Source organism: Anarhichas minor, unplaced genomic scaffold (genome assembly GCF_050575085.1).
Source record: "Anarhichas minor isolate MPS153535 unplaced genomic scaffold, ASM5057508v1 ptg000010l, whole genome shotgun sequence".
NCBI lineage: Eukaryota > Metazoa > Chordata > Actinopteri > Perciformes > Anarhichadidae > Anarhichas > Anarhichas minor.
The window spans coordinates 4,878,581-4,893,772 of record NW_027466456.1 but is presented as its reverse complement, the minus strand read 5'-3'; the positions used below and the strand labels follow the sequence as shown (position 1 = coordinate 4,893,772).

Genomic DNA, 15,192 nt, shown 5'->3' with positions numbered 1-15,192 from the left:
CTGTGGGCACTAAATATTCAATTTGTGGTGGGGTGGATGTAGACATCCCCAAGACATAACTCAGAACCTGGGCAAAAAAAACACCAATTTGTGGTAAGATCTGGAGAGATGTGAGACCTGGAACACACGGTTATAGTAATACTAATGTTTCAACATAAAGTATGTCTTCACCTTATAATCAGTGTAACTAAAGACTGATGATGATTAACCTGAGATTAAGTCTAATCAGGCAGAATAACAGAAAACCCTGTGTTGGAGTGTGCAGGGCCTGTAACAGGATGACCTATTTCTTATGACCATGGGTGGGCTGCATAAACAAAAGTTGAAAAGCTGACATTTGCAGTTCTCTGTAATAGGTAGTAAAGTTTTGTTTTTTTTGTGCTAGCAAAGCCTCTTGCTTAGAAACTGGCAGGAAAAGTCCCCGCGTTTGTGTGTGTACTTGTACATCTATCTTTGTGAGGACCACTTACAGTTTTAGACCCGGGAGTGAGGACATTTTTGGAAAGAGAGGACATTTGACCGGTCCTCACTTCTTCAGAGAATTGTTTGAGGGTTAAGACTTGGTTTTAAGGTTCAGGTTAGAATAAGGTTTGGGGTTAGACCTTTAGTTGTGATGATTAAGGTTAGCGTAAGGGGGACTAGGGAATGCATTATGTCAATGAGTGTCCTCACAAACATAGTACAGGTGTGTGTGTGTGTGTGTGTGTGTGTGTGTTCTTTCGAAAGGGAGGGGGCAAGTCATGTATTCCCGTCAGGTATTATTTTATCACAGTTGCCTACACAATGATACACGGTGATACGTCTTGTTCTTTGTTAAAAATGAATACATTTATTGTAAAAAAGTCCCACCAACTTTAATTAATCATCTTAGTCACTAATACTAATTAATTGTGATGATTCATACGCACTGCAGAAACAATAGATACTGTGCTTTTTACCCTTGTTTTCTTCAAAGAACAATTAAGTTCAATTTTGTCATCTTTTACAGCATTGTCACCCACGCTGATAACGAGTTTCCCTTAATTGTCCAATGGAAACTCCTGACGTCACATCCGGTCAGCTGTCCGCTTCCGGATGCGGTGAAACGGCTGAGAAGAAGGAAAACACCGCACGTACATGGATTAATTTAAATGACAAGACGCCATCCATAAATTCAGAGGAGACTCCAGCACCGTCCAGAATGGATTCACGGTGAAACGCGCACACGTCGGAACCTGTGTATTAACGGCGTTTTTGCTCCGGTTGTCCACGATTGAGCGTCGTTTTTTAACCGAGTAGCCGTGTTTATGTCTTCTTGCTAGCTTAAGCCGTCGTAGCGTTAGCTGGTAGCGCCTACCAGACGAGCAGCTTCTTTCTCCGGTAATATAAGACCTGTCGTTATTCTTGATACATCACACATTCACGTGAGGGAATTGGGGCTGTATTGTAATTGTAAAAACGCTTATAAGTTGTTTTTATCACTTTGTAGATCACGTTTTAAACGCTAGTTCCTCACCGTCAAAGACCAGTCAGAAGTTGTCGGTTTTCCTAAAAATATACAGGGCACGTTTGGGAAACAGAACATTGTATCTGAAGTGACTCGTCGACATCTCAACAAAGTGGACAAAATGGATGTGATCTGGACTCCAGTCACCACTCAGACAGCACAGCAGATACTTTGTAAATAACACTTCCTGTCTGCCGTTCGGCTCCACTACTTTTTGCCTCCTTCCGCTGACTGGGCACTTTACAGGCAGTATCCAGCGTTTGAAGTTGACTGAAGTCTTCCTTTGTTTTTAACTTTTGTTTCAACACAACTTCTTTTTTACTTTAACTTAGACTAAGCGACTCAGCGCAACAGGTAGGTCTCCTGTCATTGTCATACACATGTATTGTATATTTGTGGTGATGTCATATGGTGTTGCAGTCAATGATTGTTTTTATAAATGTCTCTTTTTGCTAATTGAGTTATAGTCCTATGGTGTACTAGAGCGCTATCACTCTTATTTAAAGTACCAACATCCAGAAAGTTAGAGCCGAAACTATTATAGATTGTTAGCTGGCAAAAAATCAATAATCAGCACTTCTTGATTACTTGTTTGTCATTTCTCAAAGAAAAACAGACAGTTTTTCACATTGAGCTTAGGAAATTGCGACACACATGTTTTCAGACATGTGTATATATATATCTTTAATATTTTAATGTTGACATGTTACAAACAAGCTGTTGTAGATACATTGTCCTCATCACTGTAGCCACCTTTGACTGAATGCCTTGTACATTACATTGTAATAAGTATCTCATTGTGTTAACACTGGGATGATGTGGCTCCATTAGCACAGTGATCCTTTTGTCGCCCTCCTGCACAGTGAAGGATGAATGGCCTCTCTCTCAGCGAGCTCTGCTGCCTTTTCTGCTGCCCGCCATGTCCCGGTCGCATCGCGGCCAAGCTCGCCTTCCTGCCCCCCGAGCCCACGTACGCCTTCCTCCCAGACCCAGACCCAGAGGCTGGCCCTGCAGCAACAGGAGCAACAACACCAGCACCACCAGCAGCAGCAGCAGCAGCACCAGGGGCCACGGGGACGTCCAGCCTGCGGGCGCGGAGCGGTGCATCAGTTGCTGGGAGCGGAGGGGCCGCGTCTGTGGAGGGCAGATGGAAGCTCCACCTGACGGAGCGGGCGGAGTTCCAGTACTCGCAGAGAGAGCTGGACACGACGGAGGTGTTCCTCACGCGATCCAGCCGAGGCAACAGAGTCGGCTGCATGTACCTTCGCTGTGTTCCCAACGCCAGGTAGGTCCTTTTGAAAGGTTTGCCTACCTTGTGAGGCCGCGTGGTAACAGTAGGTGTTTGTGTGTTTACAGACTGCAGCTTGCTTGGCCTTCCTTTTTTGTATTTTTACGGTGTGTCACACTTCCTCAGAAGTGTTTCCACACCCTCCTTCCATGTCAGTCTTCTTTCACTCACACTCAGGTCTACTTCCTTTACTCGTCTCCCAGCTGACTCAAAGATTGTCTGATACATATTTTGCTCATGTCCAGGTTCATGCCAGTGTTATGGGATTCTGCTAGTGCATGTCTACTTTAATGTTCAAAGTGCTCATGCTGTCTCTCAGACTGTCTGTCTGAATATACCTGTACTCACTCTCTGTCTGAAACGCTTACGGTAGTTTGAGCACATTTCCAATGGAACTGCACAGCTTGTCTCCGTGTTTACTTCCTGTCAGCTGCTGTTATGCTCATACGCTGCAACCGAAAATAAACCGGGACACTAATTCTGCTTCATGATAATGATCGTAATAAAAAAAAAATAGAAAAACGTGTCACGATCAAGATCATAACGACAAGATGTTAGTTTTCAGTGAGTCAGAGACAAAACATTTCCAGCAATCTGGCTTTCTTTCCTGTAGATGTGTGCCATTGAATTTATCGGCAGTGATCGGTAGATCGTTTTACGGGAAGTGATAACGTCATTTTGCAGCAGACGTTGAATGTTACGATGTACTGTAAAAGTATTCAACTTCAGTTTTATGCCCATCCTGTCACTGCGCGCTGCTGCTGATTAATTTACTAAATCGATTAAAAAGACATGGACAGGCTTGTGTTACAGTCTGTGTGTCTTGTATTAATGGCGATCTTGTATTACACACCAATGAACCCAAACCAGACCCGATATGGCGGAGTCTTTGTTATGCCGCATTCCTAGTGGAAAGGCCACACGGGCAAAAAGCCACGGGCCGTATGGGTTCATTAACAAAACCACAGAGGAAAAGAAAAAGTATCCGATTCCTCAAGGGAGCACAACATGCGTTCATGAATAACAGGCTTTATAGTGGATACGCTCCTTCTCAGGTTGTGCCAAATGTCTAGAAGTTAGAGTCATTTGTCAAGAGAGGTAAACCGATCCTCCAGTGTGCGAAGCGTTGGCCGCGGAGCCAAAGTAACCTCGCTGTGTGGACCCTGACATGGTGCTTATGCTTTGATTCAGTGTCGAGTTACCTGGACTGTGTTTTAGTTTGTTTTGTCTTTTAATGTTAATCCTTCATGTCTCTCTTTGTGCTTCAAGTGAAGTCCGGTAGAATCTCCAGTGTTTATACGTATGATTTGACATATGTACTTCAACTAAAGATGTTTTCATGGGTTTCTAGTGGTGTTTGTCGAGCCATGTAAAAATGACAACTACGTGTCTATATCCTGCTAATGTTTTCGACTATAACTAAAGTACTTGTCAGCGATTGTGGGCCCATCTACTAACCCTGTCTTCTGCATGCGTGTCCCGTCAGATTCACAGTGCTCTTCTCCCACGGTAACGCGGTCGACCTGGGCCAGATGAGCAGTTTCTACATCGGCCTCGGCACTCGCATCAACTGCAATATCTTCTCCTACGACTACTCAGGCTACGGCGCCAGCACTGGCAAGCCCTCTGAGAAGAACCTCTACGCAGACATCGATGCAGCCTGGCACGCCCTGCGCACGCGGTACGTTATGATATAATTGGGCCATATGCGTCCTGTCATGGGTGAGTTATTATACGGTGGCTTGCCCTGCTGAGACGGGACGTGTACTTTAGATTAGGAGCCATGTTACATGTATGGATGGGTTCAAGTATCGCTGCATTCTTAGGGAAACCACTGTTGTATGTCCTAAAAAATATATATCAAGGTGGCCGAGGTTGTGATCAGGACAGAGCTGAGATGAAAAGAGTAGAGAGTGAATAGATGCCGTGGGAATAAAAAAAGAGAGTGAGATGGACGGATGAAGGAAGAGAGTGCTGGAGGAGGTGTCTGTCAAGGACGATGCGATGTGATAAAGTGTTTCATTAGTGAAAGCGGAGCTGCCTTAATGCGGCTGTAGCCTCAAGGCAGACATGACACCACGGAGCGTTGACAAAGGGTTTGTTAGGTGAATTCACTTTTGGGTGTAGCTGTCACTCTTAGCCATAAAACTTCAGCATATTTATTAAAAACAATTTAGTTTTCATTGGATGTTCCCCAATACTCTACCTGCAGGTAAACAGTTTTTCTTCATTGTGTATTTATAGCAGCCACCTTAGACTAAAATCAATAAAAAAAACAATATCTGTGTATCTGTTACTGCTGTATTTGCCACGAGGCACAACTTCCATAACCTGCACTATATCTATATATATCTCTCTCTGTATCTTTGAGCAGGTATGGCATTAGCCCGGAGAACATCATCCTGTATGGACAGAGCATCGGTACAGTACCCACTGTGGACCTGGCGTCGCGGTACGAGTGCGCTGCCGTGGTGCTTCACTCACCGCTGACGTCTGGCATGAGAGTGGCCTTTCCTGACACGAAGAAAACGTATTGCTTCGACGCGTTCCCCAAGTAAGTCTCTACATTTCGTTTTGCTCTTTACGTGCGTTTGTCAGCGCACGGTCTGATTTAAGTTGACACGCGTGATATGTGGCATTAAGTTAATAGTCGGCTGTAACGATAACACTTTTGTCAAAGAAATCTTTCTACGACAAAGTCTTTATTCTCCCCTCGGCCTCGTTCTCTGCACCATAAAATCCTGAAATGAGGTGTTCATTTGAACACACACACACACACACACACACACACACACATAGATTACACAGACTATTTTGCTGCCAGTTGGCATTTCCACATAATTACAGATCGGCCAACAGAAAAGTGTAATTGCTATTTGCACTGAAAGCGCTTCTAATCCAAGACAAACATCTGCGCTGAAAGAGCAGCTCCGGTGCCGTCATGTCAGCGTTGGTGTCTTTTCTTGGTTTTATTTTCATAGATGTGAGCAGGCCATCCAAACACTGTCACATTTCAGAGAAGGACTGTGTGATCTTACAGAAGTGATCTCACTGTACAGCGACCGAAAGTGACCTTCCATGAGTGCAATCGTAGTTTATCTTTAACTTTTAACAACAGTGTGGGACTAGCAGCCTGTTTACGTTCAGGTAATAAAGTCTTAAGTCCCACATCTTTACAACCTAAATGAAGTTAAAGAGCGTTAAAGGGGAACACCACCCTAGATTAAGAGTTAAAATAAGTTCTAAACCTGTGACAACATGTATAACGTCTGGAGCTGCTCCATAAACGATTTTTTGCAATGTGACAATATTTTGGAGCATTTTAGACCATGAGGATAACATGAATGCATTTTGAAAAATTTAGGTCTTCAGCTCAGAATGTGAAGGCTTCATCATTAAAGCGAGGAAGCATTTGGTATTAATAAGCAGTAACAATGAAACTACCGTTGAACACTAACAACAACTTGGTTGTGAGATTCAGTCCTTGTTGGCACTGTTCTTTTTATGGCTTCATCCTCCCTTTGAAGAGATGTGGCGTCCCACATTTGTGTGCGACTGTAATGTGGGTGTTCACTGTAATGTGTTGTTACTGTTTTTATTTTTAAATCTTGGCCACCGAAATAAGCTCCCTTGGCGGGATGGAAACAACGGCGAGAAAAGCTATCATTAGTGAGGCTCCATCCCTTCTGCTCTCGTTGTCGGTTTAGTTCTAGTGGCCGCGTCTGACGGAGGTCAACATCCGGCCAACGCCGGTCTTAACGCAGTGTCTAGTCCCAGGTGGGAGGACACCATGGGGGGGGGGGGGGGGGGTGAGAAAGCCTCCAGTGTTCAGAGTGGGCAGCTGGCCTCCCTCCTTCCTCTTTGTGTCCGACTGTTCTTTATCTGCTGTTTTCTATGTAAATATTCCACGGGAAGACTTGATTATCATTTTAAGCAGCGTCGGAAATACACGAGGGCAAAACTGCCCCTAAGAAATATAATTTTGCCCCTGATATCACCAGGAGAGGGGCCCCCGAACTTTCTAAACGAATAAATAAATGAAGCGCTTCTTAATCAGACCTGTGACTGCGAGACTGCGGTCAACTCAGCAGACACTTACATGTTAGTGCACCTATATCCTGAAATTCACGGTATTTAAACGGCACAGATCGGGAGCGAGCGAAGGACTTTGAAAGTTAACGGAAAGATTAACGTGAGACAACATCCGGTTTCTTCAGACGAACATCCGGTTTTCAGAATAAGATGCCAACAAAGTATACATATTGCATAATGGAAATTAGATTAAATGAATTATATTCACATTAAGTCTAAAACATGCTACCTGCATCTCGTGAGTTAAAGGGAAAATACACCAAAATTGTGTGTAAAGTGTCTTTATTCTTTGATTTGAGGGTTGCTGGAAATGAATAATACCTGACTGACAGTCAATTAAGATATTTTACTAAGCAAAAACTCTGAACTGAATTTGTACCTTCAAATGGCACATTTTTTTAAATGTTTAAGGTGCTATAAAAATGTTTTTCTCAAAAATTCCACACAATGACTAATGTATATGTGATCAAGGCATCGTTGACTTAATAATTGTTAATAGTTGTTTAAAAAATTTAATAATAACAATAAATAACCACAAAGAAATAAGAATAAAATTGAATATGATTGTCTGATTTATGTTTGTTTTTTGTTAAAAAAATCTAAGAAAACACTTTGAATCTGTAGACTACTGCCTAATAGTCTTATTATTGCCATTTGATGACAATTGCTCATATACTGTAAGCCTAAATAAATATATTTATTATTTTGAACAAAGGTTAAATATTATTTCACAAGTTTCAAAAGTGCCCCCAATTTTTTGAAAATGCCCCTGGATTTCAGTCAGTGGGGGCAAAAGTTGCCCCCAAAAAAATATGTAAATTTCCTACCCTGATTTTAAGATTCGGCCTTTGTGTGTTTTGTCGTCTGTTTTAATGCTTCTGCCTGTTTTCGGGTTGTCCGTACCTCGATGCCTCATGAACACAAATGTCTAAACAGGATAAAATGATGACATTTTGGACAGACGTGGATTGAAACTGTAGTTTGACTGGTTGGCGGCAGCACACAACCGCCTAGGGATAATTCTAGTTTATACCTCATTATGCAATAAATATGTTGATTTCTAGAGATGAAATCTATAAATCTCAAGACTCGCGTTTGTCTTGTTTACTGTCCACAAGAGTCAAACCTGTTCTAAAGAGACGGGCGGGTCAACACTGATGATAAAATGTGCAAATGATGTGCACACAGGCAATACGGCAAGATGTCTGCACCTGATACCGTTTTTGATAATAACTCGAAGATATCACGGTTGTTTCAAAGCAATAAACAAGTTTTATAGCCAATAACAATTTACTGTAGCAGCTCAGGCAAAATTGATCCATTAAATATATTCATGTTTAATCCGCCGGCGTACTGACCCTCTCTTTTATGATCTGATCTACAGTGATTTATGAGTCCAACTGTCCATCACTGACCAGTGAAATCTGCTTTGAAGAGCTCTTCTATGAGGGCGGCTGACTAATATTGTACGTAAATCATCACCCCCCCCCCCCCCCCCCCTGCTCTTTTTTAGCATTGACAAAGTGTCCAAAATCGTGTCCCCGGTGCTCATCATCCACGGGACGGAGGACGAGGTCATCGACTTCTCCCACGGCCTGGCTCTGTTCGAGCGCTGCCCCAAAGCTGTGGAGCCTCTCTGGGTGGAGGGGGCGGGGCACAACGACATTGAACTGTACAGCCAGTATCTGGAGCGCCTGCGCCGCTTCATAGGACAGGAGTTGGCGGTGCAGCACGCCTGACCGCCACCGCCCGGATCCTCATCATCATCATCATCATCATCTTTACCATTTTGTACAAGAGTCATCTAAACCGTCCCGTACCGCGGCTGTAATGCTTCACGTACTGTAGAGCTTTGTTTCCGGGGCACTGCGCACCGTTAATGGGCCGTGGAAAGAAGTGCGTTCATAAACAGAAGTGTGTGAGTGTGGAAGACCTCGTCACAAACTGCATTTCGACAGTTTTTATTTATTTTTTTTGCAGTTACTTTAGTACTACATCTATTCCTATACGGTGCAATAATATGGACAGGAAGGGGAAAAATCCTTTAAATGATTAAAAGGAGATTTAACACAACATCAAACTGATCAGTAAATGACATTGTGGTCCGCATGGAAAATCAGTTTTTCCAGCCTACTCATAGTTTGTGGGATTTTTTTACTGTTAACCCAAGTTAAATGGATAATGTGGAAGCGTTGGAAACACTAAAAAACGCCCTAAAAAAAGCTTTATTTTATTTTATTTTGTCGTTTCCTTAACACCCGTTTGAACTGCAAACAGGTTTGTAACTAAGTTTTCTACAGTTTCTATTAGTGACCCCTGTACAAGTTAATGTAATCCAATTTAAAGCCTGACAATAAATCCTGTTTCGAAGGGTTGATCTCACTATATTGTCATTTTGTAGTTCTTAGCTGTGTGGCGTTGGACTGCATTATATTGAACGGTGTTCCTAATATCTTATCGCCTCATGTATGCACGAGAGACATACATGCTTAATTCTGTTTTTCACAGTACTGAACATTTTGCTCAGGTAACCCTCTTTTAGACATGAGGGTAAGTGTATTCCACATTTGTTTGTGTCCTTTTTTTGTTTTATATGCAGTCAGTGAAATCTCTTCAGATTTCTGGGGACATGTTCATGCAGTGTGTGTGTGTGTGTGTGAGTGTGAGAGGTCTGTTTGTACCTGCAGGTAATGAAGCAAACTATGATCCTAAAACTGAGGTACAGACCGTTAACTTTCTCTATAATGTCTTCAGTCTCTGCGCCACATCTGTATCCCAGAAACGGCGTTTGATTGGCTGTCATAAAGAAGTTCAAGAGCCTCTGAAAAAGCTCCGTCATCTAGTGGAGCGTCTTGAGAGTCTGTCCGATTTGTTTTAGTCTTGCTCGTGTCGTTTATGTCTCACACCAGTAGGTCACAGCTGCTTCCCTCAGTGTCTGGAACGGAGAAGCAACGCTAACATTAAAACAGGCCTCTGTGTTCTACCTCCAGACAGTTTCTATCTCGCTCACTCCATCTTGAGGGGCAGTTCTGTCAATCTGAGAAGTGACGTCGCCTTGAAATCTAGTGTTTTATGGAAATCCTTCCCGCTCTTATACCCTGATAAGCACAGGACCAGATGTTTCATCACAATGAGATGCAGTGCAGTAAGAAGCTCTTCTGAGAAACAGCGTTTTGGTCACATTTACACTCCCAACAAAGCTATTCCGCTACTATTCTGTGCCACAGGTAAAAACAGCTGGTTTACAGCCTTTACAGGAACTGCCGATAACATCTGTCTGTATGTCGAGGCTCTTGGTCACACTGTTGGTTTTACACAGAATTGACTGAGAGTGGTAAACGATCTTTTCTAGCTGCTGGTGTGACTTTTGTAACTATTGCAAACTGTCTCGAGCATGTTGTGTTCCCTTCGCGATTGTTCTTTTTGCGCTGATTATTTCGGGGGAAATCACTAACTAGTACACGGTAAATTGTCCCGTCGTCTTTTCTTATGATCTGTGTACAAAAAGGAACTGCTTTAGAGTTCTATCAGCTTGGCTGTCTGGTTCGTGTTTGGGATGACTCCATAAGATAACTTGTGTCCGTTAGATTCACTGCACTCTGTTGGTGACAAAAAGCCCTTCACTCTCACTAGTGGTCTGTTCTACAGGTGGAGGTGCAACACTCACAAAGCCGAAATTATATGAAAAGTTCAAATGTATAGCTTAAAAAAACTCTGATTTACATGAACATGAGTGGTGTACCTTTTAAACTTCTGAGTTGAAAGCTGAGATGATGACTTTTTTTGGGGTTGTCTTGTGTACATATGAACCAAAGTGTAACTTTTTTTTCGGGCTTCACTCCGTGTACCTGCTGTTTATGTTGGTATCTTCGTAACCAAAGGCAAAAATGTTCACATTTTAAGTTCTTTTTATCAGAATGTGTATTCATCTATGTGATTGGTCCAGTCTTTTTCCACTACACAGGACACTTGGATACAAAAATGTGACCATTTGTCATATTGCTAAATAATTGTTTTGTCATATATTATATTTGATTTCAAATATGCAGCAACTGAGTTTGAGCAGCATTATTTACCAAGTTGTGGGTTTTAGTTTTTTTGTTCAAGGTGTTTATAATTTATCATTTGTGGAGGAGTACAACTATTACAGCTAAGCTGTGAGTTGGGACGGGTTTAGGGGAACATAAGTGTGTGGAACGATTAAAGGGGAGCTTCAAGCTGACAAATGAAGAGCTTTGGTTTGTAAAGAAGTCTTTTATTCAAATGTTTGGATTTCTGGTGTCACAAAATGTTGGCCATTGTTTATTTTACTGACTCCTTTTTAGCTTTTGAAGATTGTCAGTTCTTTTTTTTTTTTTTCTTTTTTTTTGCGATATCTGAGAAGTTAATAAAATATAATCATAAATTGATAATTATTGACTCTTTTGCTCTTTGAAAAAAAAAAAAAACAACAACTGGTATTTCCTCCATCTAGGTGTTGTTTTGTAGTGAAGATGTGCTCTATGCTGCAAGACAACGGCCTTTTCTCCTGGAGTCAATGTAACCGTGTCTCATGGCAGTGAGGCAGTTATCTCATGGCAGTCCTGGCACTCTGTGAATAATGACCTGCCGGCAGTGGACGGCCTCACGGGGCTGCACGAGACACATCCAAGAACGGCTCGGCTGAATAATTGGCTTATGAGTAAATGAGTCCTTTAATTGCCTGGTGTGAGTGTGTGTGTGTTTTTTGATCCTTCCTCTGTAGAGTTGTCGTGTTTTGGGATGGGCTTATTATCATCTGTGCCAAAAAGGCTCAAATGATGCGTTTTAATTAAACCAGTACCAAAGGACTCAGGTCTGTCCCTGCCTCTCCTCACTGTCTGCCACCATGTTGAGTTGTGGGGAAACGGGGACAGATGGATCGTAAGCTGAGATCATCCTCCTCCCTCTGAACACGCACACACACACTTGTGCCAGCTCGCTTTCAATGGACTACATAAACAATCTGGTGTCCCACTCAAATGCTCTTACGGATTAAAAGCAGCTGCAGTCCGCATCCCCCTGCGTAAGGCGTAGTTAGTGCAGCCTGACCTACTGCATCGAACAGCAGCAGCACCAGCAGCAGCACCAGCACTCCTCCACACTCGGATGCACACACAGTCTTTCACACAGCGCCGAGCACAGTGAGCCTTTTCATGTTGACGTGTATCAAAGGATTGTGGACGTGCTGGCTCTCGACAACAGGAGACTTAAAACAAGACTTGTGAATCGGGGAGCTTTGAAGCCTTTTCATGTTCTCAGCTTGAGGATTGTATGGTGGTGAGCATTTAGACTTATATCAGTTTGAGAGATGTAGAAACACGTACCATAGAGTATAAAAGGGCCTGGATAAGGAAAGTAAATAGAGATTTGCATTCTTGCCGAGTGGATGATGTCACTGTGTCAACTGGACGCATGAATTTCACAGGTTTCCGTGACCCGATGAACTCTCTGTGAGTGTGAGGCAAGGCTGCAGATAACCGGCAAAGACTGTGAAATACTTATAAAAAAAGGGTCGCGCTCTCAGAGAATAGTGCAAGTAAGTATGGACACAAAGTAACTGAAACTTTTATAGATTTCTGGGGAAAACAATATAATTTTATATTTTTCGTTTTGAAAAAGTTTTGTTCTTAACCTTAACCAGTGGTATTTGTCGTTTAAATATTCAACAGAATAGTTTAAGAATAATACATTTTGATGAATCTTTTGGGAGCATTGTAGAATCCATTATAGCCGACCGGTCAACTACATCAGATGACTATAACGTTTTATTATGTGAACACATTTTAACCTTTCTTATCTCATAATTCACTCTCTAGCAGACACAGTTACAGATTTATGAAATTAAAACAATGCTAAAATAATACACACTTGTATTGTGATGGAATGTAAACCATTAGGCCTGCGCCGCATGTCTCAGTTGTCTCTACGCCTGACATCTGTTTAGGTTTGGCAGTCCCCTCCATACATCTGAAATTGTGTTCTTTTGTACACAATTAGCTCTTGAACTGCTCATCTGATTCAGACATCAGAACCACTAGTAACCATCCACTAATACGGTGCATCATTAGCGCAGACAGAGACAGGTTTGCACTGAATGTATGTGTACCTGCAGCACAGAGACCTCCAACTGAGAAGGTCTGACCCCCCCGAGTCAGAGCGGATATCAGGATGATATCACAAAGCAGGATGTGTGTGTGTGTGTGCGTGTGTAGGGAACTGGACTATATTGCACAAACGCTTTGATATCTTGCTGCATAATCAGTCAAGAAGCTGCCAGCATGAAGGATGAGCTCTGGCCTCTGATGAAACGGCCTCTCCAGCATTCAAAAGGAGCACGCAGGCTTCTTCACAAAGGTTTGAACATTAAGTGGTTAGAGAGTATTTTGCTTCTTCGATATTTTTGCAGCACATTCATTTTGCGGCTATATAGCCAGCGTGCCTGCTGAGTTCATGTCGTGCTTCTGGTTCTCATTACCATTCCTGCGGAGCATCTTTTGCCCCGTGCATTATGTATCTCTCACTGATGTTTATCTGCTCTTTTCTTTGTAGTCTGTGGCGGGATTTTATGCGCTCCCCACCTCAACGTTTTCGTTTTGGATTCACTGGGGTTTGTACTCTCAAGTATCAAGCTTATTCTGTCAAATGAAACCAATATTTAAAAAAAAAAAAAGAAATTGTAAATATGGTAATTTAATAGCAGGAAAAGGGGAGTCACAAGTGAGTGTTCATAGCTTGTGGCCGTGAGGAGCTTTGTGACGCCTACAGCCCGAGGGCAGCAGCATGAACTCAGAATACAGAGGATGATACTGGTCATAATACCACAAATTAGAACCTGTCACACAGTGCAGAGAGGCTCCAGTGTTTTCATTACAACTACGCAAGACTGAATATTGCTCTAGAATTCCAATAATTGATTGTAGTGTAAAGTGTGTACCACATTTAAAAAGTACACACCGTTTTCTTTCTGGTTGAGAGGAACAAAGAGACCTGCGCAGCATGCACACAAACGAGGACAGCAGTTCTAAAGCTTTTTTGGGTTCTGACCCCCCGTGTAGAGGAAAACACAATGCACACCTCAAAAAAAATCATTACATGACAGTCTTCTTCAGGGTATTGAGGGACAAAAACAGCTCCACGAGCAGGGGGGGGATAAGAAGCAGGTGTGCTCAATCATCACATTTACTTATTAGGGGAGGAGCACATAGCTACCTGATCTATTAGGCATTTAAAAATGACTGTGGAAAAACTGTTCCAGCAAAGGTTGTACAAGGATAAAAATAAGTCCATATATGGATATCAGAAAAGCTTAGTGTCCTATGTTGATCCTCAAATTAGGAACCACTGAAATTGGCATTGGATTGATTTTCATGAAGTGACTGGAAACTTACCCTTACCTTAAACCATAACCAGTATTTGTTAACCTTAATTATTGCAAGAACCGGCTCTTTCTCTACACACATACACACAATTTGTGTTCGATTACTCTCTTTTCTCCATTTTGTGTTGCCTCTCCTACATTAACCGATCGAAACAATGTTCAATACGCTTGTTTTGCTCTTTGATTTTGTCATTAGTGGCCTATTTTGGAACAAAAACACAACGATTGGTAGTTTTAGGTGATTATACACTGAATGAAAACATGGTTATAGATATTATATTACATTTTGGTCAATAGATCTCCCTGAAATCCTGCACTGGTCCTTTTTACAAGTTGTTGTCAAGGTTGTGTTGATTGTCTTGAAACAATGAAGCAGACTCAAGTAAGACATGTATAAATATATAAAATACACACTTTAACACCACATAACCCACCTCGAGAATGTGATCGCTTTCTTTCATTCGGTTTACTTTTGACTGCTGAAGTTGAACATTTCAACATTACTCCTTTTATAGATAAGAACAAGTGCACGTGTTTTGAATAAAAAGTGAAAGTCAGAGGCCTGTAAAAGAAATTTATATTCCCTAAAGTTATTTCTGTTTTTTTTATAAATTCCTGTGAATGTCAAAAAAAATGCACGTTTGTCTTTGAATTCCTGGAAAAGTGTTTGAGCGGCGCAGCAGCTTCAGCTTCAGGAAAGGAAGGTCGTGACTGCTGCATTCAACTCAGCAGAAATGTCTTCCACTCAGCAAAATAACTTGGGCTCTGTCCAGAGCAGCCTGCGGTCCTGTTCTTGATCATGTTAATCCCAAGAGGGACGAGCGTGTTGTCACAGCACAAGGGCAAAGAGACACGTTCGTGATTGATCGATTGTGTGCAGTCGTTGTTTGTGTAGTCATATTGATGTGCTTTGAAATATGAAAAAAA

At 42.1% G+C, this 15,192-nt stretch overlaps 1 protein-coding gene across 2 annotated transcripts; it reads left to right on the top strand.

The window, feature by feature from the left end:
• Positions 1 to 1,065: 1,065 nt before the first annotated feature.
• abhd17ab (abhydrolase domain containing 17A, depalmitoylase b) lies at positions 1,066 to 11,278 on the top strand. Of its 2 annotated transcripts, none has more exons than XM_076087720.1 (5): positions 1,066 to 1,840; positions 2,350 to 2,771; positions 4,261 to 4,455; positions 5,149 to 5,328; positions 8,380 to 11,278. In XM_076087720.1, exons 2-5 carry the CDS (start codon positions 2,356 to 2,358, stop codon positions 8,603 to 8,605), a joined length of 1,017 nt encoding a protein of 338 aa, XP_075943835.1. In that variant the 5' UTR covers positions 1,066 to 1,840; positions 2,350 to 2,355; the 3' UTR covers positions 8,606 to 11,278. The 2 variants fall into 2 exon arrangements, with proteins under 2 accessions (XP_075943835.1, XP_075943836.1); XM_076087721.1 differs by lacking the exon at positions 8,380 to 11,278 and adding an exon at positions 8,251 to 8,347.
• Positions 11,279 to 15,192: the final 3,914 nt, after the last annotated feature.

Coding starts and splice junctions, on each gene's coding strand:
- abhd17ab (XM_076087720.1), top strand. CDS start 2,356: ATGAATGGCCTCTCTCTCAGCGAGCTCTGCTGCCTTTTCTGCTGCCCG. Junction 2,772..4,260: donor CGCTGTGTTCCCAACGCCAG/GTAGGTCCTTTT, acceptor GTGTCCCGTCAG/ATTCACAGTGCTCTTCTCCC. Junction 4,456..5,148: donor TGGCACGCCCTGCGCACGCG/GTACGTTATGAT, acceptor ATCTTTGAGCAG/GTATGGCATTAGCCCGGAGA.